At 48.0% G+C, this 16,972-nt stretch overlaps 1 protein-coding gene across 1 annotated transcript in view; it reads left to right on the forward strand.

The window, feature by feature from the left end:
* The first annotated feature begins 1,180 nt into the window (after positions 1 to 1,180).
* The window catches only part of LOC115120641 (dual specificity testis-specific protein kinase 1-like), a 23,685-nt gene continuing 7,893 nt past the window's right edge, over positions 1,181 to 16,972 (forward strand). Inside the window, exons 1-2 of the mRNA XM_065003654.1 lie at positions 1,181 to 1,306; positions 16,392 to 16,513. Of these exons, the coding sequence (XP_064859726.1) occupies positions 16,419 to 16,513 (95 nt within the window). The 5' untranslated portion in view covers positions 1,181 to 1,306; positions 16,392 to 16,418. The remainder of the gene's footprint in view (positions 1,307 to 16,391; positions 16,514 to 16,972) is intronic.

Genomic DNA, 16,972 nt, shown 5'->3' on the forward strand with positions numbered 1-16,972 from the left:
GGCTTATTCGGCCATTATAGCAATCATCCAGGCAGAAATCCCCCCGGTAATGAATTTACGGTTGTATTCTGAGCGAGCTCTTCCATTATTAACACTACAGTGTCTGATGGAAAGTGCAATCAAGCTCGTTTTATTTTGATGATCTGTCTTGCAGCAATGAATATTTTCGCTGTTTATGTCAGTCAGCTTAATTCACCAGCTCTATTTGTCAAGTGGAGAGGAGCGGGCAGCTGAGGGCATGGTTTATCGCCACACAAGGTGCTTTAGTAGCGGCCGTCTGCTACAGCAACATTGGATCCTATGAAACACCCCGTAGGATCAGGATTAATAATAGGGCCAAAATGTAGCTAGTGTTGATTAATTGTAGCCGACCATATTCAGAATAATATATTGCAATGAGGTGGTGCTGAAAGAGTGCGATAGAAAAATTAACAAGAGGGGGAATGGCTGACTATAGTTGAAGGTTTTCCCTTTGACTTGGATGAACTATAAACTATAACGAATAGGCTGTTCTTAAACGACTTCCTTCTCTCCCTGACAGTGACAGCTGTGGTCTTTTTGCATGCAGCAATAGGTTCCATCGCCGCTAGGACGAGCCTGCATCGACTGAGACATTGTGATAGGCTGGCTATAGGAGAAGGAACCGGCTGCATGCACCTCCTCCACCGTCAGCAGCGAGGACGGTACCGTTCAGTGCCTGTATCACCCGTTAACGGGATGACGAAGTGAACCAAGCCTCCTCACGCACCGAACGCTGGATTCCGCATGAGGACTGAATGAGTGGAAAGAGAGGGAGACAAGAGGTGATGGCGATGCTGATCTGGTGAGGAGAAGGGAAAGCCTATTCGTTTTCCCGATTGATTTATCAGGACGGTAACAGCCGACACGGGGTCTCTACCGAGGTTTCAACAACCAATTAATCCCCTCGCACGACGGAGGACATTTGCCATTCCGAGGCGATGGGAACCGCGCGTGGATGCCGGACTGCGGTTTAAACGTGCACGTGTCTCTGTAGCTGTGAAAGGCCCTGTCGTACCGGGCACTGTCGCCGCTGTGATGGCCTCCTTGTATAGCACTTCTGCACGAACCTTGATGGCACAGCGACGCATCACCTGCCAGAGGTTGCTGCCGAGCCCCTGTATAGATGCAGAGAGGTATGACTCGGTATTCACTTCTGTGGGGAGCGCCCAATCGGATCAGGCCCTCGTCGTACCGGGCACTGCGGAGTGCCGTTTCCAGCCTGGCGCGCATCGATGACTTCGTATGTGAGAAGATCGGGTCAGGGTTCTTTTCAGAGGTCTTCAAGGTGAGTCTTCAATGCAAGTTATTAACAAAACCTATTCATTAATTACTGTATAATATTATATTGCAATGCTCAGTGGTAAAAACTATGTAGTGGTACTGCCTCCAGAGAGGTGTGTGTCTCAGTGGTATATGCCAGCAGTGGTACTGTGCCCTGCCAGACTTGGTACTGTGCAAGAGAGGTGACTCAGTGGCACTGTGTCTGAACCTTGATGGCACTGTGCCCTGCCAGGAAGTGGTAGTAGTGTGTGTCTCAGTGGTACTGTGCCCTGCCAGAGAGGTGTGTGAGTGGTACAAGGGCATCAGAGAGGTGTGTCCTCCTCCAGAGAGTCTCAGTGGTACTGTGCCCTACAGGGAGGTGTGTGTCTCAGTGTTCAGTGGTACTGTGCCCTTTAGAGAGGTGTGTGTCTCAGTGGTACTGTGCCCTGCCAGAGAGTATCTCAGTCTGTGCCCTGCCAGAGAGGTGTGTGTCTCAGTGGTACTGTGCCCTGCCAGGAAAATGTGCCCTGCCAGAGAGGTGTGTGTCTCAGTGGTGACTGTGGCACGCCCTGCAGACATCACAACCAGTGGCACTGTTATTCTCAGTGGTACTGTGCCCTGCCAGATGACTGTGCCCTGCCAGACCAGTGGTACTGTGCCTGCCATGACTCAGTGGTACTGTGCCCTGCCAGAGACACATCTCATGGTACTGTGCCCTAGAGAGGTGTGTGTCAGTGGTACTGTGCCCTGCCAGGAGGTGTGTGTCTCAGTGGTACTGTGCCCTGCCAGAGAGGTGTGTGTCTCAGTGGTACACCAGAGAGGTGTGTGTCTCAAGTCATTTGAGTGGTACTGTGCGTCTTCTGTCTCAGTGGTACTGTGCCCTGCCAGCTCAGTGGTCTGTGCCCTGCCAGACAGTGGTAAAGAGAGGTGTGTGTCTCAGTGGTACTGTGCCCTGCCAGAGAGAGTGTGTGTCTCAGTGGTATGTGCCCTACCAGAGAGGTGTGTGTCTCAGTGGCACTGTGCCCTGCCAGAGAGTGTGTGTGTGTGCCCTGCCAGAGAGGTGTGTCTCAGTGGTACTGTGCCCTGCTGCCAGACTGTGCCCTGCCAGGTGTGTGTCTCAGTGGTACTGTGCCCTGCCAGAGAGGTGTGTGTCTCAGTGGTGGCACTGTGCCCTGCCAGAGAGGTGTGTCTCAGTGTGCTCAGTGGCACTGTGCCCTGCCAGAGAGGTGTGTGTGTGCCCTCAGTGGTGTCTGTGCCCCTGCCAGAGAGGTGTCTCAGTGGTCTCCCTGCCAGTGGTGTGTGTCTGTGCCCCTGCCAGAGAGGTGTGTGTCTCAGTGGTACTGTGCCCTGCCAGAGAGTTCTCAGTGGTACTGTGCCCTGCCAGAGAGGTGTGTGTGGTACTGTGCCCTGCCAGAGAGGTGGTCTCAGTGGTACTGTGCCCTGCCAGAGAGGTGTGTGTCTCAGTGGCACTGTGCCCTGCCAGAGAGGTGTGTGTCTCAGTGGTACTGTGCCCTGCCAGAGAGGTGTGTGTGGTACTGTGCCCTGCCAGTGTGTGTCTCAGTGGTACTGTGCCCTGCCAGAGTGTGTGTCTCACTGTGCCCTGCCAGAGAGTGTGTGTCCAGAGAGGTGTGTCTCAGTGGTACTGTGCCCTGCCAGAGAGGTGTGTCTCAGTGGTACTGTGCCCTGCCCTGCCAGAGAGGTGTGTGTCTCAGTGGTACTGTGCCCTGCCAGAGAGGTGGTGTCTCAGTGGTACTGTGCCCTGCCAGAGAGGTGTGTCTCAGTGGTACTGTGTGCCAGAGAGGTGTGTGTCTCAGTGGTACTGTGCCCTGCCAGAGAGGTGTGTGTCTCAGTGGCACTGTGCCCTGCCAGAGAGGTGTGTGTCTCAGTGGTACTGTGCCCTGCCAGAGAGGTGTGTCTCAGTGGCACTGTGCCCTGCCAGAGAGGTGTGTCTCAGTGGTACTGTGCCCTGCCAGAGAGGTGTGTGTCTCAGTGGTACTGTGCCCTGCCAGAGAGGTGTGTGTCTCAGTGGTACTGTGCCCTGCCAGAGAGGTGTGTGTCTCAGTGGTACTGTGCCCTGCCAGAGAGGTGTGTGTCTCAGTGGTACTGTGCACTGCCAGAGAGGTGTGTGTCTCAGTGGCACTGTGCCCTGCCAGAGAGTTGTGTGTCTCAGTGGCACTGTGCCCTGCCAGAGAGGTGTGTGTCTCAGTGGTACTGTGCCCTGCCAGAGAGGTGTGTGTCTCAGTGGTACTGTGCCCTGCCAGAGAGGTGTGTGTCTCAGTGGTACTGTGCCCTGCCAGAGAGGTGTGTGTCTCAGTGGTACTGTGCCCTGCCAGAGAGGTGTGTGTCTCAGTGGTACTGTGCCCTGCCAGAGAGGTGTGTGTCTCAGTGGTACTGTGCCCTGCCAGAGAGGTGTGTATTTCAGTGGTACTGTGCCCTGCCAGTGGTACTGTGCCCTGCCAGGGAGGTGTGTGTCTCAGCCACCAGGAGGTGTGTGTCCCTGTGCCCTGCCTGAGAGGTGTGTCTCAGTGGTACTGTGCCCTGAGAGAGTTACAGTGGTACTGTGCCCTGCCAGAGAGGTGTATGTCAGTGGTACTGTGCCATGCCAGAGAGGTGTATGTCTGCTCACCAGAAGGGGTGTGTGTCTCAGTGGTACTGTGCCCTGCCAGAGAGGTGTGTGTCTCAGTGGTACTGTTTCCTGCCAGAGAGGTGTGTGTCTCAGTGGCACTGTGACCTGCCAGAGAGGTGTGTGTCTCAGTGGTACTGTGCCCTGCCAGAGAGGTGTGGTCTCAGTGGACTGTGTTTCTGTGTGCCCTGCCAGAGCTGTTACCTCTCAGTGCTGTGCCCTTACAGTGTGTGTGTTTCTGTGTGTGCATCTTCAATTTTAACTATAGCAACTTCACTGTGAACTGAAGGTGTGATGGTGAGCACATCAGTGTGTGGGGACTTGTGTGTGTTTGTTTTAAAACCTCAAGGTCCTTGACTGCTGTATAAATGCCCATGTCGTTACCACAGACTATTAACATGACAGTCAATGTGATCACTGGGCCAAGATACAGTACATTACTGATTCACAACATCAATGTGTTCACTGGGCCAATATACAGTACATTACTGATTCACAACATCAATGTGATCACTGGGCCAAGATACAGTACATTACTGATTCACAACATCAATGTGTTCACTGGGCCAAGATACAGTACATTACTGATTCACAACATCAATGTGATCACTGTACATTACTGATTCACAACATCAATGTGATCACTGGGCCAAGATACAGTATACACAACATCAATGTGTTCACTGGGTCAAGATACAGTACATTACTGATTCACAACATCAATGTGTTCACTGGGCCAATATACAGTACATTACTGATACACAACATCAATATGTTCACTGATTCACAACTGATCACAACATCAATATGTTCACTGGGCCACTATATAATACATTACTGATACACAACATCAATGTGTTCACTGGGCCACGATACAGTACATTACTGATACACAACATCAATATGTTCACTGGGCCAATATACAGTACATTACTGATACACAACATCAATGTGTTCACTGATACACAACATCAATGTGTTCACTGGGCCAATATACAGTACATTACTGATACACAACATCAATACACTGATACACAACTGATCACAACATCAATGTGTTCACTGGGCCAAGATACAGTACATTACTGATACACAACATCAATGTGATCACTGGGCAAGGTACAGTACATTACTGATACACAACATCAATGTGTCACTGGGCCAATACAGTATACACAACATCAATGTGACATTACTGATACACAACATCAATGTGTTCACTGGGCCAAGATACAGTACATTACTGATACACAACATCAATGTGTTCACTGATACACAACATCAATGTGCACTGGGCCACGATACAGTAAATTACTGATACACAACATCAATATGTTCACTGGGCCAAGATACAGTACATTACTGATACACAACATCAATGTGTTCACTGGGCCACGATACAGTACATTACTGATACACAACATCAATGTGATCACTGGGCCAAGATACAGTACATTACTGATACACAACATCAATGTGATCACTGGGCCAAGGTACAGTACATTACTGATACACAACATCAATGTGTTCACTGGGCCAAGGTACAGTACATTACTGATACACAACATCAATGTGATCACTGGGCCAAGGTACAGTACATTACTGATATCAATGTGTTCACTGGGCCAAGGTACAGTACATTACTGATACACAACATCAATGTGTTCACTGGGCCAAGGTACAGTACATTACTGATACACAACATCAATGTGATCACTGGGCCAAGGTACAGTACATTACTGATACACAACATCAATGTGTTCACTGGGCCAAGGTACAGTACATTACTGATACACAACATCAATGTGATCACTGGGCCAAGGTACAGTACATTACTGATACACAACATCAATGTGTTCACTGGGCCAAGGTACAGTACATTACTGATACACAACATCAATGTGTTCACTGGGCCAAGGTACAGTACATTACTGATACACAACATCAATGTGTTCACTGGGCCAAGGTACAGTACATTACTGATACACAACATCAATGTGTTCACTGGGCCAAGGTACTGATACAGTACATTACTGATACACAACATCAATGTGTTCACTGGGCCAGTACATTACTGATACACAACATCAATGTGTTCACTGGGCCAAGGTACATTTACTGATACACAACATCAATGTGTTCACTGGGCCAAGGTACAGTATACTGATACACAACATCAATGTAATGTGTACACAACATCATTACTGATACACAACATCAATGTGATCACTGGGCAGTACATTACTGATACACAACAGCAATGTACTGGGCCAGTACATTGCTGATACACAACATCAATGTGTTCACTGGGCATTACTGATACACAACATCAATGTGTTCACTGGGCCAAGGTACAGTACATTACTGATACACAACATCAATGTGTTCACTGGGCCAAGGTACAGTACATTACTGATACACAACATCAATGTGTTCACAAATTACTGATACACAACATCAATGTGTTCACTGGGCCAAGGTACAGTACATTACTGATACCAACATCAATGTGTTCACTGAACAGTCAAATACACAACATCAATCTGACACATGCATTAAACACAACATCAATGTACAAATATAGATTCCTGAGAACAGTCAAGACCATGCATTAAAAGCATTATTTGCCTCTGTTGAAGGCATTTGTTGTCTATATTGGCCAGTTCTACATTCCATTGTGCTTAATGATCTTTAGCTCTTCGTTCTCTAAGCTCTGAACCTCTCTCTCTCTCTTTCTCTCTCTAGTTAGGTGGGTCTGCAAATACAGTCCAACCTTTCATTTGTTTGCACACTTCAGTCTGTCTTGGATAAGAGCCTTGATTTCCTTCCTCCATAAGTTAGTCACATCCCCAATGGGTGGAACTTATTGTATGTGTGTGTGTGTGTGTGTGTGTGTGTGTGTGTGTGTGTGTGTGTGTGTGTGTGTGTGTGTGCACCTCCCAGTATGTAAAGGTTGTACTTTGCTTCTGAAGAGTGTTATCATCATGCTGTCAGAGTGGGAAGTATTTATTCAGTTACTCATAAAACTCAACTTGGAGATGAAACATTTAAGGTTAAATATATATTATGACCTCATGCATGTTGTGGGGCAACTTCCTGATAACAGGCATCAACGACAATAGAATTCAAATATACCAAGGCTGACACGATTGGCTGGTTCAAATGTTTACGCCCTCCACTGAGGACTGCTAGAGAGACAGAGGGACTTCTCTGACCAACATCCCATTGACAGCCCAACTAGCCAACATCTGAATGTTATACCTAACCTTAACCAAACACTTAACCCGAACCCTATCTCAACCTTCATTTTAACCAATCAACATTAGTTTGCTGGTCAGCCACGTCCCTTTAGTTTTTCCCTGAGGCTCAATTGGAAAGCGGCATTGGAAACAGTCTTGGTGGATTAGCATTTTGTGGTTGTTGATTTCTTTCAGTAGGAAGTAGTGCACTATACAGGGATTGGAATGGGGTGATATTTGGGAGGAACACTACGTTTAATGCTGTTCACTAGATCTGATTCTCAACCTGCCATATGTGTCACAGGAGTGGCTTCATTTAAATTAGGCCCCAGATTTAATCCCCATCTCTCTCTCGATCAATGACACAACGCTCATGCCGTCAATAGTTAATATTCACCAAACATTTGATTAGCTTGCCAACATCCTGTTCTTGCCTAATTCACCCTGCATGATCCTGATTGATTAGAATACAGGTCAATGATACTAAAGCTGACCATGTTTTGCATTGGTCTTTGCAATGGAAATAGTTTTACAGCCCATGTTTTAGTCCCACAACCAATTAGTTTACATTTTAAGAGTTGACTGGTGTGGTTTTGCTCGAAAGTGTTTGGAGGGTGTGTGTTTGTGTGTGTGTTTGTGTGTGTGTTTGTGTGTGTGTTTGTGTGTGTTTGTGTGTGTTTTAAGAGGCTGAGACTGTCTTGTCTATGTTGTGATGTCACAGTGACGGTACCCTGGATTTGTGCAGATCAAGAGGGGTGATGGGAAATCTAGAAATCCTATTAGTGCGGAGCGGCTATTAAATACACACAATATGTTCTTCCATCCTCATGGGGACGTAAAATTAATATCCATTCACAATCCTATTTTCCAGAACCTTAACCTGTAACCCTAAACCTACCCCCCCCCCCCCCCCCCCACCACACACACAGTCTGACTCAAGCAAAAAGCCACACATAGGTCTTCAACCAATCATTGTCCATAACGCATGCCACATGCTAGTACATATACACCACTTACACACTAATTGCAACTAAAACATCCACCTCCTTTCTCTTCCCCCCTTCTCTCTCTCCCTCTTACACACACAGTACCAGATCTACTATTAACTGTGTCCCCTCACCTCCAGGTAGAAGTTTCCATAGCCCTAAGCACAGATCAGCTTGCCCTCCTCAAACTCTGTACTAGACCATTAAGGGGGGTTCTAAACTGATCTTAGATCTGTATAGGAAGGAGCAACTTCATCATACTCCAGGTTTGTGTTCCTATCCCACCTGGACAAGAGAAATATCTACAGTTGAAGTCAGAAGTTTAAATACACTTAGGTTGGAGTCATTAACTCGTTTTTCAACAACTCCACAAATTTCTTGTTAACAAACTATAGTTTTGGCAAGTCAGTTAGGACATCTACATTGTGCTCTGGATAAGAGTGTCTGCTAAATGACTTAAATGTAAATGTAAATGTGCATGACACAAAAATTGTTTACAGACAGATTATTTCACTTATAATTCACTGTATTGCAATTCCAGTGGGTCAGAAGTTTACATACACTAAGTTGACTGTGCCTTTAAACAGCTTGGAAAATGCCAGAAAATTATGTCATGGCTTTAGAAACTTCTGATAGGCTAATTGACATCATTTGAGTCAATTGGAGGTGTATCTGTGGATGTATTTCAAGGCCTACCTTCAAACTCAGTGCCTCTTTGCTTGACATCATGGAAAAATCTAAAGAAATCAGCCGAGACCTCAGGAAAAAAAATTTGTAGACCTCCACAAGTCTGGTTCATCCTTGGGAGCAATTTCCAAACCCCTGAAGGTACCACATTCATCTGTACAAACAATAGTACGCAAGTATAAACACCATGGGACCACACAGTCATCATACCGCTCAGGAAGGAGACGCTTTCTGTCTCCTAGAGATGAACATACTTTGGTGCAAAAAGTGCAAATCAATCCCAGAACAACAGCACAGGACCCTGTGAAGATGCTGGATGAAACAGGTACAAAAGTATCTATATCCACAGTAAAACGAGTCCTATATCGACATAACCTGAAAGGCCGCTCAGCAAGGAAGAAGCCACTGCTCCAAAACCGCCATAAAAAAGCCAGACTACTGTTCGCAACTGCACATGGGGACAAAGATCATACTTTTTGGAGAAATGTCCTCTGGTCTGATGAAACAAAAATAGAACTGTTTGGCCATAATGACCATCGTTATGTTAAGAGGAAAAAGGCGGAGGCTTGCAAGCTGAAGAACACCATCCCAACCGTGAAGCACGGGGGTGGCAGCATCATGTTGTGGGGGTGCTTTTCTGCCGGAGGGCCTGATGCACTTCACAAAATAGATGGCATCACGAGGAAAGAAAATTATGTGGATATATTGAAGCAACATCTCAAGACATCAGTCAGGAAGGTAAAGCTTGGTCGCAATTGGGTCTTCCAAATGGACAATGACCCCAAGCATAATTCCAAAGTTGTGGCAAAATGGCTTAAGGACACAAAGTCAAGGTATTGGAGTGGCCATCACAAAGCCCTGACCTCAATCCTACAGAAAATGTATGGTCAGAACTGAAAGTGTGTGCGGAGGCCTACAAGCCTGACTAAGTTACACCAGCTCTGTCAGGAGGAATGGGCCAAATTTCACCCAACTTATTGTGGGAAGATTGTGGAAGGCTACCTGAAACGTTTGACCTAAGTTAAACAATTTAAAAGCAATGATAACAAATACTAATTGAGTGTATGTAATCTTCTGACCCACAGGGAATGTGATGAAAGATATAAAAGCTGAAATAAATCATTCTCTCTACTATTATTCTGACATGTCACATTCTTAAAATAAAGTGGTGATCCTAACTGACCTGAGACAGGGAATGTTTACCAGGATTAAATGTCAGGAATTGTGAAAAACTGAGTTTAAATGTATTTGGCTAAGGTGTATGTAAACTTCTGACTTCAACTGTATGGAAGAATACCATAGTACCCTCCAAGCTCATCACTAAGCTGAGGGCCCTGGGTCTCGGCCCTGGGTCTCAGCCCCTCCCGGTGCAACTGAGTCCTGGTCTTCTTGACAGGCCGACCCCAAGTGATATAGATGGGCTACAACACCTCCGCCACGCTGATCCTCAACACGGTGCCCACACAGGGGTGTTTGGTCAGCCCTCTTCTATACTCTCTGTTCACCTATGACTGCGTGGCCATGCAAGGGGAATGGGAAGGTTTGGTCAGCCCCCTTCTATACTCTCTGTTCACCTATGACTGCGTGGCCATGCAAGGTGAATGGGAAGGTTTGGCCGGCAGGGATGTTCTTGCCCCATCGCGTACTAGCGATTCGTGTGGCTTGCCGGGCGCAATGCACGCTGACACGGTCGCCAAGTGTACAGTGTTTCCTCCGACACATTGGTGCGGCTGGTCTCCAGGTTAAGCGAGCGTTGTGTCAAGAAGCAGTGCGGCTGGGTTGTGTTTTAGAGGACACACGGCTCTAGACCTTCGCCTCTCCTGAGTCCGTACGGGAGTTGCAGCAATGGCACGAGACTAACTACCAATTTGGATACCACAAAAATTTTAAAAATTCAAGGAAACATTTTAAAAAACAATTACAATTATTTTTATTTATTTTTAAAGACATGTAAAAAAAAAAAAGGTCCCTTCACATAGACAGCATGGTGAAGAAGACACTGCCTGCCCTCCAGGACATCTACAGCACCGGTGTCACAGGAAGGCCATTAACATCATCAAGGACCTGAGCCACATCCTGTTCACCCCGCTTCCATCTAGAAGGTGGAGACAGTACAGGTGCTTCACAGCTGGGACCAAGACCAAGAGACTGAGGCCATCAGACTGTTAAATCATCTCCACTAGCCGGTCTCTGCCCAGTACCCTGCACTGAACCTTAGTCACTGTTCTAGCTGACCTCCGCCCAGTACCCTGCACTGAACCTTAGTCACTGTCCTAGCTGACCTCCACCCAGTACCCTCCACTGAACCTTAGTCACTGTTCTAGCTGACCTCCACCCAGTACCCTGCACTGAACCTTAGTCACTGTTCTAGCTGACCTCCACCCAGTACCCTGCACTGAACCTTAGTCACTGTTCTAGCCAACCTCTGCCCAGTACCCTGCACTGAACCTTAGTCACTGTTCTAGTTGACCTCTGCCCAGTACCCTGCACTGAACCTTAGTCACTGTTCTAGCTGATCTCCGCCCAGTACCCTGCACTGAACCTTAGTCACTGTTCTAGTTGACCTCCACCCAGTACCCTGCACTGAACCTTAGTCACTGTTCTAGTTGACCTCTGCCCAGTACCCTGCACTGAACCTTAGTCACTGTTCTAGTTGACCTCTGCCCAGTACCCTGCACTGAACCTTAGTCACTGTTCTAGTTGACCTCTGCCCAGTACCCTGCACTGAACCTTAGTCACTGTTACTAGCCGGTCTCTGCCCAGTACCCTGCCCTGAACTTTAGTCACTGTTACTAGCCGGTCTCTGCCCAGTACCCTGCACTGAACTTTAGTCACTGTTCTAGTTGACCTCTGCCCAGTACCCTGCACTGAACTTTAGTCACTGTTCTAGTTGACCTCTGCCCAGTACCCTGCCCTGAACTTTAGTCACTGTTCTAGTTGACCTCTGCCCAGTACCCTGCCCTGAACTTTAGTCACTGTTACTAGCCGGTCTCTGCCCAGTACCCTGCACTGAACCTTAGTCACTGTTCTAGTTGACCTCTGCCCAGTACCCTGCCCTGAACTGAACTGTTAACTAGTCACTGTTACTAGCCTCTGCCCAGTACCCTGCCTGAACCTTAGTCACTGTTAGCTGGTCTCTGCCCAGTACTGCACTGAACTTTAGTCACTGCCTCTGCCCAGTACCCTGCACTGAACCTTAGTCACTGTTCTAGTTGACCTCTGCCCAGTACCCTGCACTGAACCTTAGTCACTGTTCTAGTTGACCTCTGCCCAGTACCCTGCCCTGAACCTTACTCACTGTTCTAGCCGGCCTCTGCCCAGTACCCTGCACTGAACCTTAGTCACTGTTCTAGTTGACCTCTGCCCAGTACCCTGCACTGAACCTTAGTCACTGTTAGCTGGTCTCTGACTAGCTGGTCTCTAGCTGACCTCTGCCCAGTACCCTGCACTGAACCTTAGTCACTGTTACTAGCAGTACCCTGCACTGAACCTTAGTCACTGTTACTAGCTGGTCTCTGCCCCAGTACCCTGCACTGAACCTTAGTCACTGTTACTAGCTGGTCTCTGCCCAGTACCCTGCCCTGAACCTTAGTCACTGTTACTAGCTGGTCTCTGCCCAGTACCCTGCACTGAACCTTAGTCACTGTTCTAGTCACTGTGGTCCTCTGCCCAGTACCCTGCACTGAACCTTAGTCACTGTTCTAGTTGACCTCTGCCCAGTACCCTGCACTGAACCTTAGTCACTGTTCTACCTTCTGCCCAGTACCTGCCCTGAACCTTAGTCACTGTTACTAGCTCTCTGCCCAGTACCCTGCACTGAACCTTAGTCACTGTTACTAGCACTGGTCTCTGCCCAGTACCCTGCCCAGTGAACCTTAGTCACTGTTACCCTAACCTGGTCACTGTTCTAGTTGACCCAGTACCCTGCACTGAACCTTAGTCACTGTTACTAGCTGGTCTCTGCCCAGTACCCTGCACTGAACTTTAGTCACTGTTACTAGCACTGCTCCTAGCTGACCAGTACCCTGACCTGGTCTCTGCCCAGTACCCTGCACTGAACCTTAGTCACTGTTCTAGTTGACTCTGCCCAGTACCCTGCACTGAACCTTAGTCACTGTTACTAGCTGGTCTCTGCCCAGTACCCTGCACTGAACCTTAGTCACTGTTACTAGCTGACTCTGCCCAGTACCCTGCACTGAACTTTAGTCACTGTTCTAGTTGACCTCTGCCCAGTACCCTGCACTGAACCTTAGTCACTGTTCTAGTTGACCTCTGCCCAGTACCCTGCACTGAACCTTAGTCACTGTTCTAGTTGACCTCTGCCCAGTACCCTGCACTGAACCTTAGTCACTGTTACTAGCTGGCCTCTGCCCAGTACCCTGCACTGAACCTTAGTCACTGTTACTAGCTGGTCTCTGCCCAGTACCCTGCACTGAACCTTAGTCACTGTTCTAGTTGACCTCTGCCCAGTACCCTGCACTGAACCTTAGTCACTGTTACTAGCTGGTCTCTGCCCAGTACCCTGCACTGAACCTTAGTCACTGTTACTAGCTGGTCTCTGCCACTAGCTGGTCTCTGCCCAGTACCCTGCACTGAACTTTAGTCACTGTTACTAGCTGGTCTCTGCCCAGTACCCTGCACTGAACCTTAGTCACTGTTCTAGCTGACCTCTGCCCAGTACCCTGCACTGAACCTTAGTCACTGTTCTAGTTGACCTCTGCCCAGTACCCTGCACTGAACCTTAGTCACTGTTCTAGCTGACCTCTGCCCAGTACCCTGCACTGAACCTTAGTCACTGTTACTAGCTGGTCTCTGCCCAGTACCCTGCCCTGAACCTTAGTCACTGTTACTAGCTGGTCTCTGCCCAGTACCCTGCCCTGAACCTTAGTCACTGTTACTAGCTGGTCTCTGCCCAGTACCCTGCACTGAACTTTAGTCACTGTTCTAGTTGACCTCTGCCCAGTACCCTGCACTGAACCTTAGTCACTGTTCTAGTTGACCTCTGCCCAGTACCCTGCACTGAACCTTAGTCACTGTTACTAGCTGGTCTCTGCCCAGTACCCTGCACTGAACCTTAGTCACTGTTCTAGTTGACCTCTGCCCAGTACCCTCCACTGAACCTTAGTCACTGTTCTAGTTGACCTCTGCCCAGTACCCTGCACTGAACCTTAGTCACTGTTACTAGCTGGTCTCTGCCCAGTACCCTGCACTGAACCTTAGTCACTGTTACTAGCTGGTCTCTGCCACTAGCTGGTCTCTGCCCAGTACCCTGCACTGAACTTTAGTCACTGTTACTAGCTGGTCTCTGCCCAGTACCCTGCACTGAACCTTAGTCACTGTTCTAGTTGACCTCTGCCCAGTACCCTGCACTGAACCTTAGTCACTGTTCTAGCTGACCTCTGCCCAGTACCCTGCACTGAACCTTAGTCACTGTTACTAGCTGGTCTCTGCCCAGTACCCTGCCCTGAACCTTAGTCACTGTTACTAGCTGGTCTCTGCCCAGTACCCTGCCCTGAACCTTAGTCACTGTTACTAGCTGGTCTCTGCCCAGTACCCTGCACTGAACTTTAGTCACTGTTCTAGTTGACCTCTGCCCAGTACCCTGCACTGAACCTTAGTCACTGTTACTAGCTGGTCTCTGCCACTAGCTGGTCTCTGCCCAGTACCCTGCACTGAACTTTAGTCACTGTTACTAGCTGGTCTCTGCCCAGTACCCTGCACTGAACCTTAGTCACTGTTCTAGCTGACCTCTGCCCAGTACCCTGCACTGAACCTTAGTCACTGTTCTAGTTGACCTCTGCCCAGTACCCTGCACTGAACCTTAGTCACTGTTCTAGCTGACCTCTGCCCAGTACCCTGCACTGAACCTTAGTCACTGTTACTAGCTGGTCTCTGCCCAGTACCCTGCCCTGAACCTTAGTCACTGTTACTAGCTGGTCTCTGCCCAGTACCCTGCCCTGAACTTTAGTCACTGTTACTAGCTGGTCTCTGCCCAGTACCCTGCACTGAACTTTAGTCACTGTTCTAGTTGACCTCTGCCCAGTACCCTGCACTGAACCTTAGTCACTGTTACTAGCTGGTCTCTGCCACTAGCTGGTCTCTGCCCAGTACCCTGCACTGAACTTTAGTCACTGTTACTAGCCGGTCTCTGCCCAGTACCCTGCCCTGAACTTTAGTCACTGTTACTAGCCGGTCTCTGCCCAGTACCATGCCCTGAACTTTAGTCACTGTTACTAGCCGGCTCCCACCCGGTACTCTACCCTGCACCTTACAGACTGCACCTGTCACTTTACATTGGTCACTTTAGTAATGTTTCCGTTACTGTTTTTCTCCCTTTATATACTGTATTCTAGTCAAGACTCATCCTATATAACTACTGTTGTACACACCTTTTCTACTCGTACACTGTTCACAATGCCAGGTTCAAGTTAGTCCCTCCCTGTTTCTGTCCACTTTCTGCCATTTAGTTTCTAGTGAAACTATGGTTGTCTCTAGTGAATACCACCCAGTCCTCTCTCTCACCATCTCTATGGTTGTCTCTAGTGAATACCACCTAGTCCTCTCTCACCATCTCTCTGGTTGTCTCTAGTGAATACCACCCAGTCCTTTCTCTCACCATCTCCATGGTTGTCTCTAGTGAATACCACCCAGTCCTCTCTCTCACTTCATCTCTATGGTTGTCTCTAGTGAATACCACCCAGTCCTCTCTCTCACCGTCTCTAGTGAATAACACCCAGTCCTCTCTCTCACCTCATCTCTATGGTTGTCTCTAGTGAATACCACCCAGTCCTCTCTCTCACCTCATCTCTATGGTTGTCTCTAGTGAATACCACCCAGTCCTCTCTCTCACCTCATCTCTATGGTTGTCTCTAGTGAATACCACCCAGTCCTCTCTCTCACCGTCTCTAGTGAATACCACCCAGTCCTCTCTCTCACCTCATCTCTATGGTTGTCTCTAGTGAATACCACCCAGTCCTCTCTCTCACCTCATCTCTATGGTTGTCTCTAGTGAATACCACCCAGTCCTCTCTCTCACCTCATCTCTATGGTTGTCTCTAGTGAATACCACCCAGTCCTCTCTCTCACCTCATCTCTATGGTTGTCTCTAGTGAATACCACCCAGTCCTCTCTCTCACCTCATCTCTATGGTTGTCTCTAGTGAATACCACCCAGTCCTCTCTCTCATCTCATCTCTATGGTTGTCTCTAGTGAATACCACCCAGTCCTCTCTCTCACCTCATCTCTATGGTTGTCTCTAGTGAATACCACCCAGTCCTCTCTCTCACCTCATCTCTATGGTTGTCTCTAGTGAATACCACCCAGTCCTCTCTCTCACCTCATCTCTATGGTTGTCTCTAGTGAATACCACCCAGTCCTCTCTCTCACCATCTCTATGGTTGTCTCTAGTGAATACCACCCAGTCCTGTCTCTCACCATCTGAGAGAGAGGAGCCAATGTAAATCAAATAAAATTCTTAACTGACTGATCTAGTTAAATACAGGTTTAAATATTTTTATTTTAATAATAATCTCTATGGTTGTCTGAAGCAGTGCTGCTCTCTGTCTCCCCCTGCAGGTGCAGCACAGGATCACAGGCCAGGTGATGGCCCTAAAGATGAACACTCTGGCCAGCAACAAGGCCAACATGCTCAGGGAGGTCCAGCTCATGAACCGGCTCTGCCACCCCAATATACTCGGGTATGTCTAGAGCTACACACACAGACACACACACACACACTGCATGCACAATGTACACACTTGGCTATGTGCAGTGCATATTGCACAGCTGCCCTGTCACCCTCGCTCAGACCATTTATTAGTAGCACTGTGTTGTTGTCACAGATGGAAGGGGTTCTTATAATCTTTGTGGTAGTAGCCTACCTTTGCTGTGGATAGAACTTGCGTCAACTCTCAGCAGCACCGCCCAAGGGAAAAGACACAACTGCTGTCAATTAAAAACAACATGTAATCTGGAAAGACGGACAGGCAGAAAACTAGCCTGTAAAATGGTGCAAAACCATTATCAGACAGAGGACAGACACACACAAACTCTCTTCAAATGTAAGACATTATTGGAATCATTGAAACCGCTTGTAAACTAGTTTTGAAATCACATAGTTGTTTTTAGCTGTGTAGATGATGTATTCTGGATGTTTT

This window comes from Oncorhynchus nerka, linkage group LG18 (assembly GCF_034236695.1).
Source record: "Oncorhynchus nerka isolate Pitt River linkage group LG18, Oner_Uvic_2.0, whole genome shotgun sequence".
NCBI classification, from domain to species: domain Eukaryota; kingdom Metazoa; phylum Chordata; class Actinopteri; order Salmoniformes; family Salmonidae; genus Oncorhynchus; species Oncorhynchus nerka.